We start from the raw sequence: 21,051 nt of genomic DNA, 5'->3' as shown, positions 1-21,051 counted from the left end.
TATTTAATCGAACAGCCCCGCCTTATGCGGCGGCGCTCCTTTTATAGGCCGTGGATGGCCACCTTTTGCCGGGACTGTACCTCGGTGGCGTGATCTTTGGTGGCGTGATCTTCTGGTGGCGTGATTTTCTGGTACTTTTCCACTGCCCTTTTGCTGGCGCCAGCCATTGTCTGCCGTCAGTGTGAGTATGGACAACAGTATTGTTCTCGCAATACTCTTCCCACACTAACGGCACATGTCCTGATGGACATGTGTGTCAGACACGTTCAAACGGCTGAACACCCGCGTTAGAAAGGGAGAGGGCGAAAGAGAGCGAATTCGCCGCAACTGCATCAGGGCCGGTTTTCGGTCTGAATGGACAGTTGTTGTGAGGGCGCATATAACATGCTTACGGGCATTTTGTATGCCCATTCGTGAACATACATATATATATATGTTTATAATCATAAACATACACATATATGCATGCTCACAAGTGGATGCTTCTATGGCTCCTCACAATATATATGTATATATATATATATATATAAATATATATAAATATTTATTTATATGCCAATGAAAAAATTAAAAAAAAGGCCCCTGGCTATGATGGCATTGACGGCAGAGTTGCTAAGGCCCTCCCAGAGAAGGGAGTGATGTTCTTGGTGCTACTTTTTAACACCATGGTTCGCATCCACCACTTTCCCACTCCGTGGAAGTGCGCTGTGATTGCGATGATTCCGAAACCTGGCAAACCGGATAATCTTGTTTTGTCATATTGACCGGTAAGCTTGCTGTCCAGTTTCTCCAAGATATTTGAAAAAATATTTCTGGGAAGATTGTCGGCAGTGGCTTCCAGAGGGCCATTCCTGATCATCAGTTTGGCTTCAGGCATCACCATGGTACACCCGAGGAAGTTCATCGAGTAATACAGCATGTCCTCGAGGCCTTGGAAAATAAGCAGAACAGCTCTGCCGTGTTTCTGGATATCCAGCAGGCATTTGATCGCGTATGGCATGATGGCCTGAATTTGAAGCTTAAGTCCTTGCTACTATCGGCGCAGTATTTACTGCTCAGGTCTGGCTTACTTGGCCGTTCTTTTATGGTAGAAGTGGAGAGCAGCTGCGGTTATGCAGGGGTTCTTGGATGGCTTTAGTACTTGGGCCAGCCGGTGGAACATCTGCGTCAACGGGAGTAAATCTCAGCACTGCACGTTTACGCTCAGGAATGGTAACTGTCCTACTGTTCGACTCAACAACATGGTCATACCTCAGGAGAACCATGTTCGCTACCTGGGTATGTATCTGGACAGGAAACTTACCTGGCGCAAACACATCCATATCACGGCAGCAGCGTGTAGATAAAAAAAAAACGAAACTCAACTGGTTGCTGAGGCCATCTAGCAAACTCAGCTTGAGCAACAAGCTGCTGGTGTACAGGAGCATCATCGTACCCACATGAACATATGGGATTCCATTTTGGGGCACAGCTTCAAAATCTTGGATAGACCAAATTCAAGTCTTGCAGAACAAGGTGCTCAGAGACATCTCTGGTGCTACCCCATACGTAAGTAACAGGACGCTGCACAACGCCTTCGCTCTACAGACAGTCGCACAACAAATTAACCGTCATACGTGTCGGTATAATGACCGGTTGTATAACCACATCAACCCTCTGGCTTGCACACTTGGATCTAATACAACGCGCAGGAGGTTGAAGCGCCTCCACACCAGCTACCTCTGGACTGGGCGATCAATTAATGTGCTACAAATGTAATATTTAATGTTATTTATTATCTGCTAAAACCAGTTCTATGTTTATGTTATAGATTTTAATTCACTGCTATTTTTCATTCATACCTTTACAAATCAATGTTTTATAGCCTTTCAATAGGTTGATTAATGTTTAAATAAATTGCTACATAAAAAAAAAAAAAAAAAAAGCCTGACATTTTCTGTTATAACTAAACTGAGTTGACACGATTACGAAAGCCCATGTAACATACATTCATATATATAGTTCATTATATATATATATAAATATATACATATATATTTAAACAAATAATATTAAATGCGCTTAGTAAACGATTTAGCCTTATAAAAATGCATAGAACACATAATAGTTAATAACAATAATATTGAAAGCGACACAACACTAAAATGTAAACTTAGTCAACTGAACTAAAACAGACTCAAAGTGGAACATAAGAATCGAGAAGCGAGAGTGAAGCTGTTGTTAATCTAGCCCCGATGCTAGGCCCGCAGTAGTAGTAGTACGTATTTACGAGTGTAAAATTCAGAAATGCAAAATAACAATTTAACAATTTTTAGTAAGCCTACTATTAATGAAAATGCATTAACAACTTACACATATTTTACCTTTAATGCGTACACTTAGTACATGTTTTGAAGCAAAACTTATAAAAAAAAAACCAGAAATAGGATTGATAAAAAATTATATATGAGTGAGTTTTTGTATTTACGTTGAGCTGGAGCAGGAATATCGTGAAGAGGACAATGCCAGATACCTGCAGGACTCAGAGAAAACAAACGAACTGCATTCAAGGATTATGAAGTCATCTAAGAATCTAAACACTCGAAAATGTTATTATGCATTATGAAGTTCCATTCATTCGCCAGTTCACCAGATATTTGATCATTTTTGTAGGTAACCAGAATCTATATATCCCAAGAGTGAAATGAAATAATTGCTCAGCGAATATTATTCTTTTGTCCAAATACCGTAAAAAGCAGTTCTTCTTGCCAAAAAGCTTCTTCGACTCGACTTATCGATAATCAATAAGCAAAACTGAAAAGCCTTGTTTACATTTACATTCATGCATATATTGGATATTGACAGCAATGTCAAATAAGCCATCAATTTTTTAAAATTTCAAAATGTCATTTTGATCGAAATGTTAACATAGAAATTTACCTTGTCACAAATATCAATTGATAAAATTATTTGCTTGTGAGCGGATTTAGTTTTTTTCTTACGCATTTTGCAGACTTCTGTTCTGTGTTGCAGTCTCAAGAGCAAAAACATATAATATTATATAATTGAATTAAATTGTAGAAGAGAAAAAGGTGCAGCTGATAAATGGTAAATCAAACATTGCGAAAAGGAAGAAACTAAAAGCAACCAATTATCAATTCACAGTTGACAATAATTTGCTGAGGACGAGAAGCCTCGGGCTTGTGTCTGACATTATTGAAGTTGTGGTTTGAGGTTTGTGGTTGGCTTTGGTTTTTGGTTTTTGGGACAAAATAAGCACCCGAAGCATCAACAAATTATTTGATTTTTAAAAATAATAATATATATAAATATATATATCCATATATCTCCATATAATATAGAACATAAGAACAATGGCATGCAACAAACCAGTCAATGGCGTCGTCCAGCCACCGACTGTGCAGCGGTTGGATCGACCGGGACGCCATACAAATCAACTGGAATATATCTTAAAAACGGTTATGAAGTCCTTGTGGAATCATCATTATGCGTATCCCTTCCAACAGCCGGTCAATGCGAAAAAACTAAAGCTGCCCGACTACCATGATATCATTAAACAGCCAATGGACTTGGCTACGATTAAGAAGCGATTGGCGAACAATTACTATTGGTCCGCCACGGAGGCTGCCGCCGATATAAACTTGATATTCACCAATTGTTCCCTGTACAATAAGCCCACAGAGGATGTTATCATTATGGCCAAAGTGCTCGAGAGTGTCTTTCTGCAGGCAATCAAAGATATGCCCAAGGAGGAGCTCGAACTGGGGTCCGTCGCGGTCAAGCAAGGCAACAAAAATCAACGCGCACCGACCTCCCCTAAAACAGCAGCATCTGCGGCGGCAGCGATGGCAGCCGTCCAAAGCGCAAATAATAGCAGGAATAGCAGCAACAGCATCAGCACCAAGAGTAAGAATTTAACACTGGCAGCAACAACAGCAAAAAACAGCAACAGCAACAACGACAGGAAGAGCGTCAGAATCCTCCAGGGCACAAAAGCTGGTGGCGGTAGCAGCAGCGGCAGCCCAAGTCCAGGCAGCAGCATCAGCATCAGTAGCAGCTGCAAAAGTGCTGGCAGCGGCAGTTGCAGCATTGGATGGTGATCCCATAATGGCCATCCAGTCGACTCTGAATAGTATGGGTCAAAATGCCGTCCAGCCCGTCCAAATGCAGAAGGGCGTCAAACGAATTGCGGACGCGAATGCATTTGAATCGCACATGGCCAAGGTGGCCAAAACAGCCATGAGGCAGGACGATAATTGCCAGGAAGATAAGAGCCATAACTGATGCAAAAGTTTCTCCTTTATCGCTTTATCGCACTACTTGGTTCTCGTGCTTACTTTTCCGAGTCTTTCGCATCGTTTTCAACTGCTTTTGCCAAGGCTCTTATGATATTACAGATTTGATCGACTCGACAAAGTGCATATATTCTAGAATCTAGATCGGCGTTAATAGTCAAGTCCATATGGCCATGTCCGCCTCTATTATTCTTTAAATATCCATATTTGTTTCCTGTTAAATTATCCATTAGTACGATCTGACTACTACATCATTTATATAACTACCATAGTTATCGGTCGGTCGCTTAACTTAACAATTAAATATTTTCTGTCAGCAGGTGTACTCCGCATTATATAAGCAAAATAATATTTTGCTTATTATTATTTTTACTTTGCAGGGCTCGGTAGGGTATCCGCGCGGCAACGCCTGGTCTTTACTCAAGCCTGTACCTTCTCTTGCCGGAAGAGCGGGTGCCGGCGGTTAGGCAGGCGTTAATCCGGGCGTGGGTATTTCAGCTGGGGGTGGTAAAGCGCACGCTAATGCACTGGCGAGCTCCCTCGCAGCTGGTGTTGCGGCCAGAGCTGGCGGCTCTTGTGGCACCAGCAAAGGTGCTAAAAGCCAGGGACAGCGTGGAGGCAAGGGCAATGCGAGCGTCAGTGGAGCAGGCCCAGCGGGTGCCAATGCTGCGAATGCAGTGGCTATCGCTGCAAATGCAACTGCGGCTGCCACAACTGGTGGAGGCACCACAAATGCCAGACGCACCGAGAACAATGACAATAATGCCAGCAACGCCGGTACTGTAGCTGTTGGCGCCGAGAAGAAGGACACAGTCAAGCCCATGTCTAACCATGAGAAGCAACAGCTAAGTGCATACATTAATAAGTAGCGATAAAGCGATAAAGGAGAAACTTTTGCATCAGTTATGGCTCTTATCTTCCTGCCTCATGGCTGTTTTGGCCACCTTGGCCATGTGCGATTCAAATGCATTCGCGTCCGCAATTCGTTTGACGCCCTTCTGCATTTGGACGGGCTGGACGGCATTTTGACCCATACTATTCAGAGTCGACTGGATGGCCATTATGGGATCACCATCCAATGCTGCAACAGCCGCTGCCAGCACTTTTGCAGCTGCTACTGATGCTGATGCTGCTGCCTGGACTTGGGCTGCCGCTGCTGCTACCGCCACCAGCTTTTGTGCCCTGGAGGATTCTGACGCTCTTCCTGTCGTTGTTGCTGTTGCTGTTTTTGCTGTTGTTGCTGCCAGTGTTAAATTCTTACTCTTGGTGCTGATGCTGTTGCTGCTATTCCTGCTATTATTTGCGCTTTGGACGGGTGCGATCGCTGCCGCCGCAGATGCTGCTGTTTTAGGGGAGGTCGGTGCGCGTTGATTTTTGTTGCCCCGCTTGACCGCGACGGACCCCAGTTCGAGCTCCTCCTTGGGCATATCTTTGATTGCCTGCAGAAAGACACTCTCGAGCACTTTGGCCATAATGATAACATCCTCTGTGGGCTTATTGTACAGGGAACAATTGGTGAATATCAAGTTTATATCGGCGGCAGCCTCCGTGGCGGACCAATAGTAACTGTTCGCCAATCGCTTCTTAATCGTAGCCAAGTCCATTGGCTGTTTAATGATATCATGGTAGTCGGGCAGCTTTAGTTTTTTCGCATTGACCGGCTGTTGGAAGGGATACGCATAATGATGATTCCACAAGGACTTCATAACCGTTTTTAAGATATATTCCAGTTGATTTGTATGGCGTCCCGGTCGATCCAACCGCTGCACAGTCGGTGGCTGGACGACGCCATTGACTGGTTTGTTGCATGCCATTGTTCTTATGTTCTATATTATATGGAGATATATGGATATATATATTTATATATATTATTATTTTTAAAAATCAAATAACTTGTTGATGCTTCGGGTGCTTATTTTGTCCCAAAAACCAAAGCCAACCACAAACCTCAAACCACAACTTCAATAATGTCAGACACAAGCCCGAGGCTTCTCGTCCTCAGCAAATTATTGTCAACTGTGAATTGATAATTGGTTGCTTTTAGTTTCTTCCTTTTCGCAATGTTTGATTTACCATTTATCAGCTGCACCTTTTTCTCTTCTACAATTTAATTCAATTATATAATATTATATGTTTTTGCTCTTGAGACTGCAACACAGAACAGAAGTCAGCAAAATGCGTAAGAAAAAAACTAAATCCGCTCACAAGCAAATAAATTTATCAATTGATATTTGTGACAAGCAGTTGACAACTAAGGTAAATTTCTATGTTAACATTTAGATCAAAATGACATTTGGAAATTTTAAAAAATTGATGGCTTATTTGACATTGCTGTCAATATCCAATATAAGCATGAATGTAAATGTAAACAATGCTTTTCAGCCTTGTTTATTGATTATCGATAAGTCGAGTCGAAGAAGCTTTTTGGCAAGAAGAACTGCTTTTTACAGTATTTGGACAAAAGAATAATATTCGCTGAGCAATTATTTTATTTCACTCTTGGGATATATAGATTCTGGTTACCTACAAAAATGATCTAATATCTGGTGAACTGGCGAATGAATGGAACTTCATAATGCATAATAACATTTTCGAGTGTTTAGATTCTTAGATGACTTCATAATCCTTGAATGCAGTTCGTTTGTTTTCTCTGAGTCCTGCAGGTATCTGGCATTGTCCTCTTCACGATATTCCTGCTCCAGCTCAACGTAAATACAAAAACTCACTCATATATAATTTTTTATCAATCCTATTTCTGGTTTTTTTTTTTTATAAGTTTTGCTTCAAAACATGTACTAAGTGTACGCATTAAAGGTAAAATATGTGTAAGTTGTTAATGCATTTTCATTAATAGTAGGCTTACTAAAAATTGTTAAATTGTTATTTTGCATTTCTGAATTTTACACTCGTAAATACGTACTACTACTACTGCGGGCCTAGCATCGGGGCTAGATTAACAACAGCTTCACTCTCGCTTCTCGATTCTTATGTTCCACTTTGAGTCTGTTTTAGTTCAGTTGACAAAGTTTACATTTTAGTGTTGTGTCGCTTTCAATATTATTGTTATTAACTATTATGTGTTCTATGCATTTTTATAAGGCTAAATCGTTTACTAAGCACATTTAATGTTATTTGTTTAAATATATATGTATATATTTATATATATATATAATGAACTATATATATGAATGTATGTTACATGGGCTTTCGTAATCGTGTCAACTCAGTTTAGTTATAACAGAAAATGTCAGACAATTCTAATGCTAAAATTTCATTTGCCATATCCAGGATATGAGTCCATACGTGGCCTGTTAAATTATATATAAACTTAGTCATATTTATATGCATAACTTGTATAGATGTACATTTATGTATGTATTAATCGGTATTAATGGATAGTAAGTAACACTGATTTTCATTTATTTGTTTTTGTTCTTGTACATTTATTTCATTTGTTTTTTTTTTTTGTTATATTGTTATATGTTGTTATATGTATATATATATTTATATATATATATGTATAAATTTATATATATATATAGATATCACAGCTAAGGCCATCTTCCCTGCGGGAAGACCATCGTGGGACCCAGCACGGATAACTGACACCATCAGCGACAAATTTGCAGCAATCAAAGCGTCAGCGACAAAGTCGTAACGATCAGCAGAAGCAGCAGTCCAAGGTTTAGTGATGATAAGTTAGAGTTTATGAATTCAGTCTAAATAAAATATTCGAACAGTAAAAACCGTGAGGACTCGATTAATTGGCGCCCGAGCAGGGACCGGTACGGAAGTAAGAGATATCGCGAGTTAGTGAAAGTGATTTAACCACTGCGCAAATACGAACATACCTCCGCGAAACAGGACAGTGTCGAAAAGTGCAAATTCTATCAAAGCGCCTCAAATAGCCGCAGATACGAACAAAGGCCAGTGCCAGTTCTATTAAAAGCGACTCAAGTAGCCGCAGATACGCACAACACAGGTTGATCAAAAGCGCCTCAAGCAGCCGCAGATCTAAACCCAAAAAAGTTTCAAAATATATCCGTACCGATGCCACAACAACACCGCCGACAACCCTGTAGTGTCCATCCGCAGGGTACCGTGAGTGAAGTATCCAGGGGAACCTGAGTCAACCATCTCGACTCGAAATCGTCGTGGGACAAAATGGATCAATTCTAAAAGATCGTCGCGGGAGATTCTCCTGAATGCTGATTACCCTGTAAGCATAGTAACTAAGAAAAAATCTAAGAGTCGAAGATAGAAAAACTAATAATAATAGAATAAAAAATAAAAATATAAAAAAAATAAAATAAAAATAAATAAATAAAATTTAAATTAAGATTTAAAAATAAATAAAAATTAAGGTAAAGCTAAATATGAATAAAAATAATTAAAAAGAGAATCATGAGCAGGAGGAATTTAATAGAGGAATTACATGCACATGCGACAGTACTCATCATCGAATAAAAGATATAAATTTCTATTGACAGTTATTGATACGTTTTCAAAATATGCATGGGGACAAGCATTGAAAACAAAATCTGCGAAAGAAGTTGAGCGTGCATTCTTGGGTATTCTTAAGGAGAATCGAATTCCAAAGAATTTACAGACCGATGATGGAAAAGAATTTTTTAATACAGACTTTAAGAGTTTGTGTAGAAAACATAACATCAATCATTACTTAACTTTTAGTGGTCTTAAGGCGTCAATTGTTGAGCGTTTTAATAGAACGCTTAAGGAGATGATGTGGAGACAGTTTAGTTATAATGGAACATGTTGTTGGATTACAATTTATAAACAATTGATAATTGAGTACAATCGAAAACATCATAGAACAATTCAAATGAGACCTGTTGATGTTAATTCGTTGAATGAGAGCAATTTATTGAATACTGCCTACAATCGTATTAAAATCTTCAATGACAGTAAATTTGATGTTGGAGACTATGTGCGTATTAGCAAGCATAAACATACATTTGAAAAGGGGTGTACACCGAACTGGTCAACAGAAATTTTTAAAATAAATCAAATACAAAATACCAATCCAACTACATACATACTGGAAGACTATCAAGGTGCAGTTCTGAAAGGAGGTTTCTATAATGAAGAGTTGAGGAAAACAAAATTTCCAAACACGTACTCTATTGAAAAGATAATAAGGCGTCGAAATGATTGAGTTTTAGTTAAATGGCTTGGGTTCTCAAATGATCATAACTCTTGGATAAATATCAATGAAGTTTTATAAAAAAAGGACTTAAAAATGTACGTGTGCGTACTATTAATAGATTAAAGTTTCATGAAAAGTATTGATTTGTGATTGACCTGTCAGTAATTTCGTTTAAAACTTTCGGATATGTGCATTAAGGTTTTCGGTACTCAATATAGGGAATTTTGGATATAAAAAAGCGTCTTGAATACAAGTATCTCATTCAAAAAGATGTCGACGAACATTCAAGAGCTGTTCAACTTTATGGACGACGATGAGAATTCAATGGATTTTGATTTGAGACAGCTGATGCTCTGGCCGATTCCAATTAAAGAAACAACTAAGGAAGTGAATCCTCAATTCACACCAGAGCTGTGTCCATCGGAATGGATTGAGCTCCTAGAAATTTCTCCCAGAGAGAAACGGAAAATTGGGGAGGAGGAGGACGCTTCGTTCTACAAGAAGCAAACGGTTGAAGAATGGAGCCCACCTTCGCTGTGCTTCTTGCCGAGGAGCCCATTGCTGAGGAATAAGAACATTTTTTTATGCTGATGGACTAGAAAATTCACCAGAATTTTTAAACTTTATTGAAAATATTTAATAATAATAATAATATACTTTCATAAAGTACATGTGTCTTAAAATTAAACTATATCAATAAGAATAAACAAATTTTCACATTTGAAAACATTTTATTTATAAATAAATAAATTATATTATGAAAATTAGAAGAAAAAAAACAGTTATTTTATTTAAACATTTTAAACTCTATAAACCTAGGTATGAAGCCCGTAGGTGCACAAAGCAACGCAGGCTATTATTTCAAATTATTGTGAAACTATCATATGGAGGGTCACTCAAACAGAGTGCATTGAAAAAAGGAAGAGAACCAAACACACCAGCACGTGACAAACGTACGTGCGAAGTACCTACTTAACAACAATTTACACCAATAATACTTTAATTATTGTGTGGGATAACATTCAGGTGTGAGGTGTCCTATGAGTTCTATACATTGACAAAAAAGTGACAAAAGAGAAGCGAGCATTACCTTTCCACTGATCATTGCACCCACCCTCAAAAATCAAATCATGTACATGTACAACAGTGCGGCAGATGCTACCTGATTTTCCACTTGATTCTAGCACACAGGTTACAGGTTACACGCCTAGCAGACAATATCCTCCTTAAAAACACAATCACGTACGCACATACAAGTGCCGCTGAGTGATCCCCCACCTGCTGTCAACCCACAATAAAAAAAGGGTAAGCCATAAATCATACCCTTCGATCATAAGTGTCTCATACGTGATCCAAAACCACACATTTTTCTAAAAAAAAAAGGTTACACTCCTGTCACTGCCCCACCCAAAAGCAATAAATTAGTCCCAATAATGAAGCAATTAAAAATCAAAAATGCAATAACCCGCTTCCTGTCATAGAATCCCCAATTCCCTACTACTAATCCGGTGAAAAGTGGAATCTCCTGGGTCATATTTTTTGATTGATGAAACGGAGTTGGATGTATATAAGAAAATCTTATCAAAAACCAATGTCCATAGAAAAAATTATTTTCGTCATGGCCCGGTTATGGCAAAAATCGTTAAAAAAAGTACGCCGAAATAAAAAAAAACGTTTCTGAAAAAAGTATGATCCAAGTGCAATATTTTTACCTCTAAATAAGAAATCCATACATAAGGGTGGAAAATTGCGGTCCTCAGTTCGACTTATGTATTTGGGATGATCCAAATTAGATCATTGATAGACTTAAACTTTTAGTTGCCTCACAGGCAGCTCGTAATACTTATCATATTAATAAAATTGTTTCGATGATTGGTAAAGCAAAAATGATTTATTGAATAAATAATACTGCACTTAACAGTTTAGTAATGTCAAAATATTGCGATTGTGGCGACACTTTGTTACTGGTAAACGAACCGGTAGCATACCCAACATCATTTTCAGCATACCCTAAAAAATGACATTAAGAAAGTAATTTCTTTCTATTTGTGCGTTGGTTGGCTGCCGCCGCTGCCGTCTTCTCCGCCGAAGATGCCGCTTTTTTAGGGCGGCCACGGTGACATGGCGGTGGTTCATTGGATGACATTGTTATCTTGTCCTATCTTATATGGACATATGTGGACTTACGGATATATATTCATATATATATATCAAATAATTTGTTGATACTTTTGTTGCTTATTCTGCCCCAAAAACCAAAACAAACCACAAACCACAATTGCAATAATGTCACACACAAGCCCGGGGCTTTCTCGTCCTCATTGAATTATTGTCAACTGTGAATTGATAATTGGTTCTCTCTAGTTTCCTCCTTTTCGCAATGTTAGATTTTAAAACAAATAAAATAAAGATACAAGAACAAAAAAAATGATAAACAGTTTTCCTTATCCTTACTATTCATATATACCGATTAATACATACATAAATCAACATCTAAACAAGTTATGCAGATAAATATGACTACGTATATATATATTTTAACAGGCCACGGATGGACTCATATGGAGCCTTTATCCTGGATATGGCAAATGAAATTTGCGCATTGGGGGAAGCTGCACCGCGACCTATTTTATCTATGGTGTCCAATACACTAGAATTGTCTCAACGCCATCAAATAGATGTAATGTTGGTCTGCGAGTCTCACTACTGCTCCAGATCGCACTACAGGCTACCAGGTTACGATATTCACCTTGCCAATCATCCTTCGGATCGCATGCGTGGCGGAGCAGCAGTGATCATAAAATCTTCACTGCAATACCATGCGCTGACTTCATTAAGTTGGCCATGCGCACAATGTGCTGTCGTTAAAGTCTCTAGTGATCAAGGCGAAGTAGTCTTGGCGGCTGTCTATTGTCCACCACGTTTTGTGTGGCAAATTGAAGACTTCAGGTGTCTCTTCGAAGAGCTTGGCTCCAAGTTCTTGATTGCTGGAGACTGGAATGCTCAACACCATCTCTGGGGTGCAGCGTTGGACACTCGCCGTGGGATTGCGCTTGCGGATTGTGTGAGAGACTGCAACCTCCAAGTACTTGCCACGGGAGATGCAACACACTACTCGTACGGCAACCATAGGCCAACAGCAATAGACTTTGCTGTCTACGCTGGGATCCGGTCTGACTGTCTTGGTATGTACGAGAGAATTGAGCTTAACTCCGATCACATCCCTTTGATAGTTGAGTACAGAGTGGCTGCAGCTCTGAATGCTCCCAAGACACGTCTTCTGCCGCGCAAGGCAAACATCACCCGATTCCGGCAGAGGTTGGAACATGGAGCTGAGTTCACCGGCTGATATTGATGACGCAGCGGAGTTATTCCTGCGTAATATTAACGTGGCGGCGGAATACTCCATGCTTGGCCAACTACCTTGTTTGCCTCGCAGTCAAACTCAGCCTCATTTTAAACCAGAGGTTTTAGATCTGGTAAGGCACAAGAAGCACTGCGTCGTCTAAGGGACTTTAGGCGGGCTGCGTACGAACTGCGAAAGCTGCTGTTTGACATTAAGAGCAAATATTTCCAGGATATGCTCCGCAATGCCGATCCCAATAAGAATCATGGATTCAATTTGTGGAAGGCAACGCGTTGTGTCAAGCGGCAGCCACTCAGGCGGATCCCCATTATGCGACCGGACAACACTTGGTGTCGATCGGATGCAGAGATTGCATCGGCGTTTGCGGATGAGCTGGAAGGTCGCTTCACGCCTTTTGCACTGGCATCACCCAGCCAGGTACAGGATACTGAAACATTTTTAAATGCAGATCTCGATCCTGTACAACCGATCACACCTATCGCCCCTGGTGAGGTCCGCTTACAGATTCGCAGGCTTAAGTCCACTAAGGCCCCTGGCTATGATGGCATTGACGGCAGAGTTGCTAAGGCCCTCCCAGAGAAGGGAGTGATGTTCTTGGTGCTACTTTTTAACTCCATGGTTCGCATCCACCACTTCCCCACTCCGTGGAAGTGTGCTGTGATTGCGATGATTCCGAAACCTGGCAAGCCGGATAATCTTGTCTCGTCATATCGACCGATAAGCTTGCTATCCACTTTCTCCAAGATATTTGAAAAAATATTTCTGGGAAGATTGTCGGCAGTAAGTGGGTTTCAGAGGGCCATTCCTGATCATCAGTTTGGCTTCAGGCATCACCATGGTACACCAGAGCAAGTTCATCGAGTAGTACAGCATGTCTTGGAAAATAAGCAGTACAGCTCTGCCGTCTTTCTGGATATCCAGCAGGCATTTGATCGCGTATGGCATGATGGCCTGCTTTTTAAGCTTAAGTCCTTGCTACCATCGGTGCAGTATTTACTGCTCAGGTCTTACTTACTTGGCCGTTCTTTTATGGTAGAAGTTAGGGGCGAGCGATCAACCATCCGCCGCATTAGAGCGGGTGTACCGCAGGGTAGTGTCCTTGGACCTGCCTTGTACACATTGTACACCGCGGACTTGCCGATCCCAGTAGCCAGAAACACGCTGCTTGCCACATACGCGGATGACACTGTGTTCCTCGCTAACTCCACCACTGCTTGGAGAGCAGCTGCGGTTACGCAGAGGTTCTTGGATGGCTTTAGTACTTGGGCCAACCGGTGGAACATCTGCGTCAACGGGAGCAAGTCTCAGCACTGCACGTTTGCGCTCAGGAATGGTAACTGTCCAACTGTTCGACTCAACAACTTGAGCTTGAGCTTGCTGGTGTACAGGAGCATCATCGTACCCACATGGACATATGGGATTCCATTTTGGGGCACAGCTGCAAAATCTTGGATAAACCAAATTCAAGTCTTGCAGAACAAGGTGCTCAGAGACATCTCTGGTGCTCCCCCATACGTGAGTAACAGGACGCTGCACAACGACTTCGCTCTACCGACAGTCACACAACAAATTAACCGTAATACGAGTCGGTATAATGACCGGTTGTATAACCACATCACTTGGATCTAATACAACGCGCAGGAGGTTGAAACGCCTCCACACCAGCGACCTCTGGACTGTTGGGCGTTAAATTAATGTGCTACAAATGTAATATTTAATGTTATTTATTATCTGCTAAAACCAGTTCTATGTTTATGTTATAGATTTTAATTCACTGCTATTTTTCATTCATACCTTTACAAATCAATGTTTTATAGCCTTTCAATAGGTTGATTAATGTTTAAATAAATTGCTACATAAAAAAAAAAGAAAAAAAAAAAGCCTGACATTTTCTGTTATAACTAAACTGAGTTGACACGATTACGAAAGCCCATGTAACATACATTCATATATATAGTTCATTATATATATATATAAATATATACATATATATTTAAACAAATAACATTAAATGCGCTTAGTAAACGATTTAGCCTTATAAAAATGCATAGAACACATAATAGTTAATAACAATAATATTGAAAGCGACACAACACTAAAATGTAAACTTAGTCAACTGAACTAAAACAGACTCAAAGTGGAACATAAGAATCGAGAAGCGAGAGTGAAGCTGTTGTTAATCTAGCCCCGATGCTAGGCCCGCAGTAGTAGTAGTACGTATTTACGAGTGTAAAATTCAGAAATGCAAAATAACAATTTAACAATTTTTAGTAAGCCTACTATTAATGAAAATGCATTAACAACTTACACATATTTTACCTTTAATGCGTACACTTAGTACATGTTTTGAAGCAAAACTTATAAAAAAAAAAAACCAGAAATAGGATTGATAAAAAATTATATATGAGTGAGTTTTTGTATTTACGTTGAGCTGGAGCAGGAATATCGTGAAGAGGACAATACCTGCAGGACTCAGAGAAAACAACCGAACTGCATTCAAGGATTATGAAGTCATCTAAGAATCTAAACACTCGAAAATGTTATTATGCATTATGAAGTTCCATTCATTCGCCAGTTCACCAGATATTTGATCATTTTTGTAGGTAACCAGAATCTATATATCCCAAGAGTGAAATGAAATAATTGCTCAGCGAATATTATTCTTTTGTCCAAATACCGTAAAAAGCAGTTCTTCTTGCCAAAAAGCTTCTTCGACTCGACTTATCGATAATCAATAAGCAAAACTGAAAAGCCTTGTTTACATTTACATTCATGCATATATTGGATATTGACAGCAATGTCAAATAAGCCATCAATTTTTTAAAATTTCAAAATGTCATTTTGATCGAAATGTTAACATAGAAATTTACCTTGTCACAAATATCAATTGATAAAATTATTTGCTTGTGAGCGGATTTAGTTTTTTTCTTACGCATTTTGCAGACTTCTGTTCTGTGTTGCAGTCTCAAGAGCAAAAACATATAATATTATATAATTTATATAATTGTATAATATTATATAATTATATATTGTAGCAGAGAAAAAGGTGCAGCTGATAAATGGTAAATCAAACATTGCGAAAAGGAAGAAACTAAAAGCAACCAATTATCAATTCACAGTTGACAATAATTTGCTGAGGACGAGAAGCCTCGGGCTTGTGTCTGACATTATTGAAGTTGTGGTTTGAGGTTTGTGGTTGGCTTTGGTTTTTGGGACAAAATAAGCACCCGAAGCATCAACAAGTTATTTGATTTTTAAAAATAATAATATATATAAATATATATATATCCATATATCTCCATATAATATAGAACATAAGAACAATGGCATCCAACAAACCAGTCAATGGCGTCGTCCAGCCACCGACTGTGCAGCGGTTGGATCGACCGGGACGCCATACAAATCAACTGGAATATATCTTAAAAACGGTTATGAAGTCCTTGTGGAATCATCATTATGCGTATCCCTTCCAACAGCCGGTCAATGCGAAAAAACTAAAGCTGCCCGACTACCATGATATCATTAAACAGCCAATGGACTTGGCTACGATTAAGAAGCGATTGGCGAACAGTTACTATTGGTCCGCCAGGAGGCTGCCGCCGATATAAACTTGATATTCACCAATTGTTCCCTGTACAATAAGCCCACAGAGGATGTTATCATTATGGCCAAAGTGCTCGAGAGTGTCTTTCTGCAGGCAATCAAAGATATGCCCAAGGAGGAGCTCGAACTGGGGTCCGTCGCGGTCAAGCGGGGCAACAACAATCAACGCGCACCGACCTCCCCTAAAACAGCAGCATCTGCGGCGGCAGCGATGGCAGCCGTCCAAAGCGCAAATAATAGCAGGAATAGCAGCAACAGCATCAGCACCAAGAGTAAGAATTTAACACTGGCAGCAACAACAGCAAAAACAGTAACAGCAACAACGACAGGAAAAGCGTCAGAATCCTCCAGGGCACAAAAGCTGGTGGCGGTAGCAGCAGCGGCAGCCCAAGTCCAGGCAGCAGCATCAGCATCAGTAGCAGCTGCAAAAGTGCTGGCAGCGGCAGTTGCAGCATTGGATGGTGATCCCATAATGGCCATCCAGCCGACTCTGAATAGTATGGGTCAAAATGCCGTCCAGCCCGTCCAAATGCAGAAGGGCGTCAAACGAATTGCGGACGCGAATGCATTTGAATCGCACATGGCCAAGGTGGCCAAAACAGCCATGAGGCAGGAAGATAAGAGCCATAACTGATGCAAAAGTTTCTCCTTTATCGCTTTATCGCTACTTATTAATGTCTGCACTTAGCTGTTGCTTCTCATGGTTAGACATGGGCTTGACTGTGTTCTTCTTCTCGGCGCCAACAGCTACAGTACCGGCGTTGCTGGCATTATTGTCATTGTTCTCGGTGCGTCTGGCATTTGTGGTGCCTCCACCAGTTGTGGCAGCCGCAGTTGCATTTGCAGCGATAGCCACTGCATTCGCAGCATTGGCACCCGCTGGGCCTGCTCCACTGACGCTCGCATTGCCCTTGCCTCCACGCTGTCCCTGGCTTTTAGCACCTTTGCTGGTGCCACAAGAGCCGCCAGCTCTGGCCGCAACACCAGCTGCGAGGGAGCTCGCCAGTGCATTAGCGTGCGCTTTACCACCCCCAGCTGAAATACCCACGCCCGGATTAACGCCTGCCTAACCGCCGGCACCCGCTCTTCCGGCAAGAGAAGGTACAGGCTTGAGTAAAGACCAGGCGTTGCCGCGCGGATACCCTACCGAGCCCTGCAAAGTAAAAATAATAATAAGCAAAATATTATTTTGCTTATATAATGCGGAGTACACCTGCTGACAGAAAATATTTAATTGTTAAGTTAAGCGACCGACCGATAACTATGGTAGTTATATAAATGATGTAGTAGTCAGATCGTACTAATGGATAATTTAACAGGAAACAAATATGGATATTTAAAGAATAATAGAGGCGGACATGGCCATATGGACTTGACTATTAACGCCGATCTAGATTCTAGAATATATGCACTTTGTCGAGTCGATCAAATCTGTAATATCATAAGAGCCTTGGCAAAAGCAGTTGAAAACGATGCGAAAGACTCGGAAAAGTAAGCACGAGAACCAAGTAGTGCGATAAAGCGATAAAGGAGAAACTTTTGCATCAGTTATGGCTCTTATCTTCCTGGCAATTATCGTCCTGCCTCATGGCTGTTTTGGCCACCTTGGCCATGTGCGATTCAAATGCATTCGCGTCCGCAATTCGTTTGACGCCCTTCTGCATTTGGACGGGCTGGACGGCATTTTGACCCATACTATTCAGAGTCGACTGGATGGCCATTATGGGATCACCATCCAATGCTGCAACTGCCGCTGCCAGCACTTTTGCAGCTGCTACTGATGCTGATGCTGCTGCCTGGACTTGGGCTGCCGCTGCTGCTACCGCCACCAGCTTTTGTGCCCTGGAGGATTCTGACGCTCTTCCTGTCGTTGTTGCTGTTGCTGTTTTTTGCTGTTGTTGCTGCCAGTGTTAAATTCTTACTCTTGGTGCTGATGCTGTTGCTGCTATTCCTGCTATTATTTGCGCTTTGGACGGCTGCCATCGCTGCCGCCGCAGATGCTGCTGTTTTAGGGGAGGTCGGTGCGCGTTGATTTTTGTTGCCTTGCTTGACCGCGACGGACCCCAGTTCGAGCTCCTCCTTGGGCATATCTTTGATTGCCTGCAGAAAGACACTCTCGAGCACTTTGGCCATAATGATAACATCCTCTGTGGGCTTATTGTACAGGGAACAATTGGTGAATATCAAGTTTATATCGGCGGCAGCCTCCGTGGCGGACCAATAGTAACTGTTCGCCAATCGCTTCTTAATCGTAGCCAAGTCCATTGGCTGTTTAATGATATCATGGTAGTCGGGCAGCTTTAGTTTTTTCGCATTGACCGGCTGTTGGAAGGGATACGCATAATGATGATTCCACAAGGACTTCATAACCGTTTTTAAGATATATTCCAGTTGATTTGTATGGCGTCCCGGTCGATCCAACCGCTGCACAGTCGGTGGCTGGACGACGCCATTGACTGGTTTGTTGGATGCCATTGTTCTTATGTTCTATATTATATGGAGATATATGGATATATATATATTTATATATATTATTATTTTTAAAAATCAAATAACTTGTTGATGCTTCGGGTGCTTATTTTGTCCCAAAAACCAAAGCCAACCACAAACCTCAAACCACAACTTCAATAATGTCAGACACAAGCCCGAGGCTTCTCGTCCTCAGCAAATTATTGTCAACTGTGAATTGATAATTGGTTGCTTTTAGTTTCTTCCTTTTCGCAATGTTTGATTTACCATTTATCAGCTGCACCTTTTTCTCTGCTACAATATATAATTATATAATATTATACAATTATATAAATTATATAATATTATATGTTTTTGCTCTTGAGACTGCAACACAGAACAGAAGTCTGCAAAATGCGTAAGAAAAAAACTAAATCCGCTCACAAGCAAATAATTTTATCAATTGATATTTGTGACAAGGTAAATTTCTATGTTAACATTTCGATCAAAATGACATTTTGAAATTTTAAAAAATTGATGGCTTATTTGACATTGCTGTCAATATCCAATATATGCATGAATGTAAATGTAAACAAGGCTTTTCAGTTTTGCTTATTGATTATCGATAAGTCGAGTCGAAGAAGCTTTTTGGCAAGAAGAACTGCTTTTTACGGTATTTGGACAAAAGAATAATATTCGCTGAGCAATTATTTCATTTCACTCTTGGGATATATAGATTCTGGTTACCTACAAAAATGATCAAATATCTGGTGAACTGGCGAATGAATGGAACTTCATAATGCATAATAACATTTTCGAGTGTTTAGATTCTTAGATGACTTCATAATCCTTGAATGCAGTTCGTTTGTTTTCTCTGAGTCCTGCAGGTATCTGGCATTGTCCTCTTCACGATATTCCTGCTCCAGCTCAACGTAAATACAAAAACTCACTCATATATAATTTTTTATCAATCCTATTTCTGGTTTTTTTTTTTTATAAGTTTTGCTTCAAAACATGTACTAAGTGTACGCATTAAAGGTAAAATATGTGTAAGTTGTTAATGCATTTTCATTAATAGTAGGCTTACTAAAAATTGTTAAATTGTTATTTTGCATTTCTGAATTTTACACTCGTAAATACGTACTACTACTACTGCGGGCCTAGCATCGGGGCTAGATTAACAACAGCTTCACTCTCGCTTCTCGATTCTTATGTTCCACTTTGAGTCTGTTTTAGTTCAGTTGACTAAGTTTACATTTTAGTGTTGTGTCGCTTTCAATATTATTGTTATTAACTATTATGTGTTCTATGCATTTTTATAAGGCTAAATCGTTTACTAAGCGCATTTAATGTTATTTGTTTAAATATATATGTATATATTTATATATATATATAATGAACTATATATATGAATGTATGTTACATGGGCTTTCGTAATCGTGTCAACTCAGTTTAGTTATAACAGAAAATGTCAGGCTTTTTTTTCCTTTTTTTTTTATGTAGCAATTTATTTAAACATTAATCAACCTATTGAAAGGCTATAAAACATTGATTTGTAAAGGTATGAATGAAAAATAGCAGTGAATTAAAATCTATAACATAAACATAGAACTGGTTTTAGCAGATAATAAATAACATTAAATATCACATTTGTAGCACATTAATTGATCGCCCAGTTCAGAGGTAGCTGGTGTGGAGGCGTTTCAACCTCCTGCGCGTTGTATTAGATCCAAGTGATGTGGTTATACAACCGGTCATTATACCGACACGTATTACGGTTAATTTGTTGTGCGACTGTCTGTAGAGCGAAGGCGTTGTGCAGCGTCCTGTTACTTACGTATGGGGTAGCACCAGAGATGTCTCTGAGCACCTTGTTCTGCAAGACTTGAATTTGGTCTATCCAAGATTTTGAAGCTGTGCCCCAAAATGGAATCCCATATGTTCATGTGAGTACGATGATGCTCCTGTACACCAGCAAGCTCAAGCTCAAGTTGTTGAGTCGAACAGTAGGACAGTTACCATTCCTGAGCGCAAACGTGCAATGCTGAGACTTGCTCCCGTTAACGCAGATGTTCCACCGGTTGGCCCAAGTACTAAAGCCATCCAAGAACCTCTGCGTAACCGCAGCTGCTCTCCAAGCAGTGGTGGAGCTAGCGAGGAACACAGTGTCA

The 21,051-nt window shown here is 40.2% G+C and overlaps 5 protein-coding genes and 1 long non-coding RNA gene across 7 annotated transcripts; 4 read left to right on the top strand and 2 right to left on the bottom strand.

The window, feature by feature from the left end:
* Window positions 1-3,192: 3,192 nt before the first annotated feature.
* On the top strand, window positions 3,193-4,100 carry LOC122322693 (homeotic protein female sterile-like). Its single transcript, XM_043215756.1, has 2 exons — window positions 3,193-3,213; window positions 3,342-4,100. The coding sequence occupies exon 2, from the start codon at window positions 3,354-3,356 to the stop codon at window positions 4,098-4,100; it is 747 nt and encodes a 248-aa protein (XP_043071691.1). The 5' UTR covers window positions 3,193-3,213; window positions 3,342-3,353.
* A 7-nt stretch (window positions 4,101-4,107) lies between these two features.
* Window positions 4,108-5,164, top strand: LOC122322692 (homeotic protein female sterile-like). Its single transcript, XM_043215755.1, has 3 exons — window positions 4,108-4,224; window positions 4,676-4,757; window positions 4,842-5,164. The coding sequence occupies exons 1-3, from the start codon at window positions 4,108-4,110 to the stop codon at window positions 5,162-5,164; spliced, it is 522 nt and encodes a 173-aa protein (XP_043071690.1).
* A 28-nt stretch (window positions 5,165-5,192) lies between these two features.
* LOC122322701 (homeotic protein female sterile-like) lies at window positions 5,193-6,262 on the bottom strand. The gene is made up of 2 exons (XM_043215759.1): window positions 6,243-6,262; window positions 5,193-6,121 (listed from the first exon to the last, which is right to left on the bottom strand). The coding sequence occupies exon 2, from the start codon at window positions 6,107-6,109 to the stop codon at window positions 5,195-5,197; it is 915 nt and encodes a 304-aa protein (XP_043071694.1). The 5' UTR covers window positions 6,110-6,121; window positions 6,243-6,262; the 3' UTR covers window positions 5,193-5,194.
* Window positions 6,263-7,661: 1,399 nt separating this feature from the next.
* On the top strand, window positions 7,662-8,556 carry LOC116806039. 2 transcript variants are annotated; one of them, XR_006246782.1, is made up of 3 exons: window positions 7,662-7,693; window positions 7,838-7,978; window positions 8,036-8,556. It is a non-coding gene; the product is annotated as an uncharacterized LOC116806039 (long non-coding RNA). The 2 variants fall into 2 exon arrangements; XR_006246783.1 differs by having other exon boundaries at window positions 7,838-7,993.
* A 7,596-nt stretch (window positions 8,557-16,152) lies between these two features.
* Window positions 16,153-16,437, top strand: LOC116806041 (homeotic protein female sterile-like). Its single transcript, XM_032741825.2, has one exon. The coding sequence runs from the start codon at window positions 16,153-16,155 to the stop codon at window positions 16,435-16,437; it is 285 nt and encodes a 94-aa protein (XP_032597716.1).
* A 659-nt stretch (window positions 16,438-17,096) lies between these two features.
* On the bottom strand, window positions 17,097-18,153 carry LOC122322691 (homeotic protein female sterile-like). The gene is made up of 3 exons (XM_043215754.1): window positions 18,037-18,153; window positions 17,504-17,585; window positions 17,097-17,419 (listed from the first exon to the last, which is right to left on the bottom strand). The coding sequence occupies exons 1-3, from the start codon at window positions 18,151-18,153 to the stop codon at window positions 17,097-17,099; spliced, it is 522 nt and encodes a 173-aa protein (XP_043071689.1).
* Between the last annotated feature and the right edge of the window lie 2,898 nt (window positions 18,154-21,051).

The sequence above is a fragment of the Drosophila grimshawi genome, unplaced genomic scaffold, assembly GCF_018153295.1.
Source record: "Drosophila grimshawi isolate 15287-2541.00 unplaced genomic scaffold, ASM1815329v1 contig_545, whole genome shotgun sequence".
Lineage (NCBI taxonomy): Eukaryota > Metazoa > Arthropoda > Insecta > Diptera > Drosophilidae > Drosophila > Drosophila grimshawi.
The sequence above is the reverse complement of the archived record's forward strand: the minus strand, read 5'-3'. Positions and strand labels throughout refer to the sequence as shown.

Coding starts and splice junctions, on each gene's coding strand:
- LOC122322693 (XM_043215756.1), top strand. CDS start 3,354: ATGGCATGCAACAAACCAGTCAATGGCGTCGTCCAGCCACCGACTGTG.
- LOC122322692 (XM_043215755.1), top strand. CDS start 4,108: ATGGCCATCCAGTCGACTCTGAATAGTATGGGTCAAAATGCCGTCCAG. Junction 4,225..4,675: donor TTGAATCGCACATGGCCAAG/GTGGCCAAAACA, acceptor TTTACTTTGCAG/GGCTCGGTAGGGTATCCGCG. Junction 4,758..4,841: donor CGGAAGAGCGGGTGCCGGCG/GTTAGGCAGGCG, acceptor GCTCCCTCGCAG/CTGGTGTTGCGGCCAGAGCT.
- LOC122322701 (XM_043215759.1), bottom strand. CDS start 6,109: ATGGCATGCAACAAACCAGTCAATGGCGTCGTCCAGCCACCGACTGTG.
- LOC116806041 (XM_032741825.2), top strand. CDS start 16,153: ATGGCATCCAACAAACCAGTCAATGGCGTCGTCCAGCCACCGACTGTG.
- LOC122322691 (XM_043215754.1), bottom strand. CDS start 18,153: ATGGCCATCCAGTCGACTCTGAATAGTATGGGTCAAAATGCCGTCCAG. Junction 17,586..18,036: donor TTGAATCGCACATGGCCAAG/GTGGCCAAAACA, acceptor TTTACTTTGCAG/GGCTCGGTAGGGTATCCGCG. Junction 17,420..17,503: donor CGGAAGAGCGGGTGCCGGCG/GTTAGGCAGGCG, acceptor GCTCCCTCGCAG/CTGGTGTTGCGGCCAGAGCT.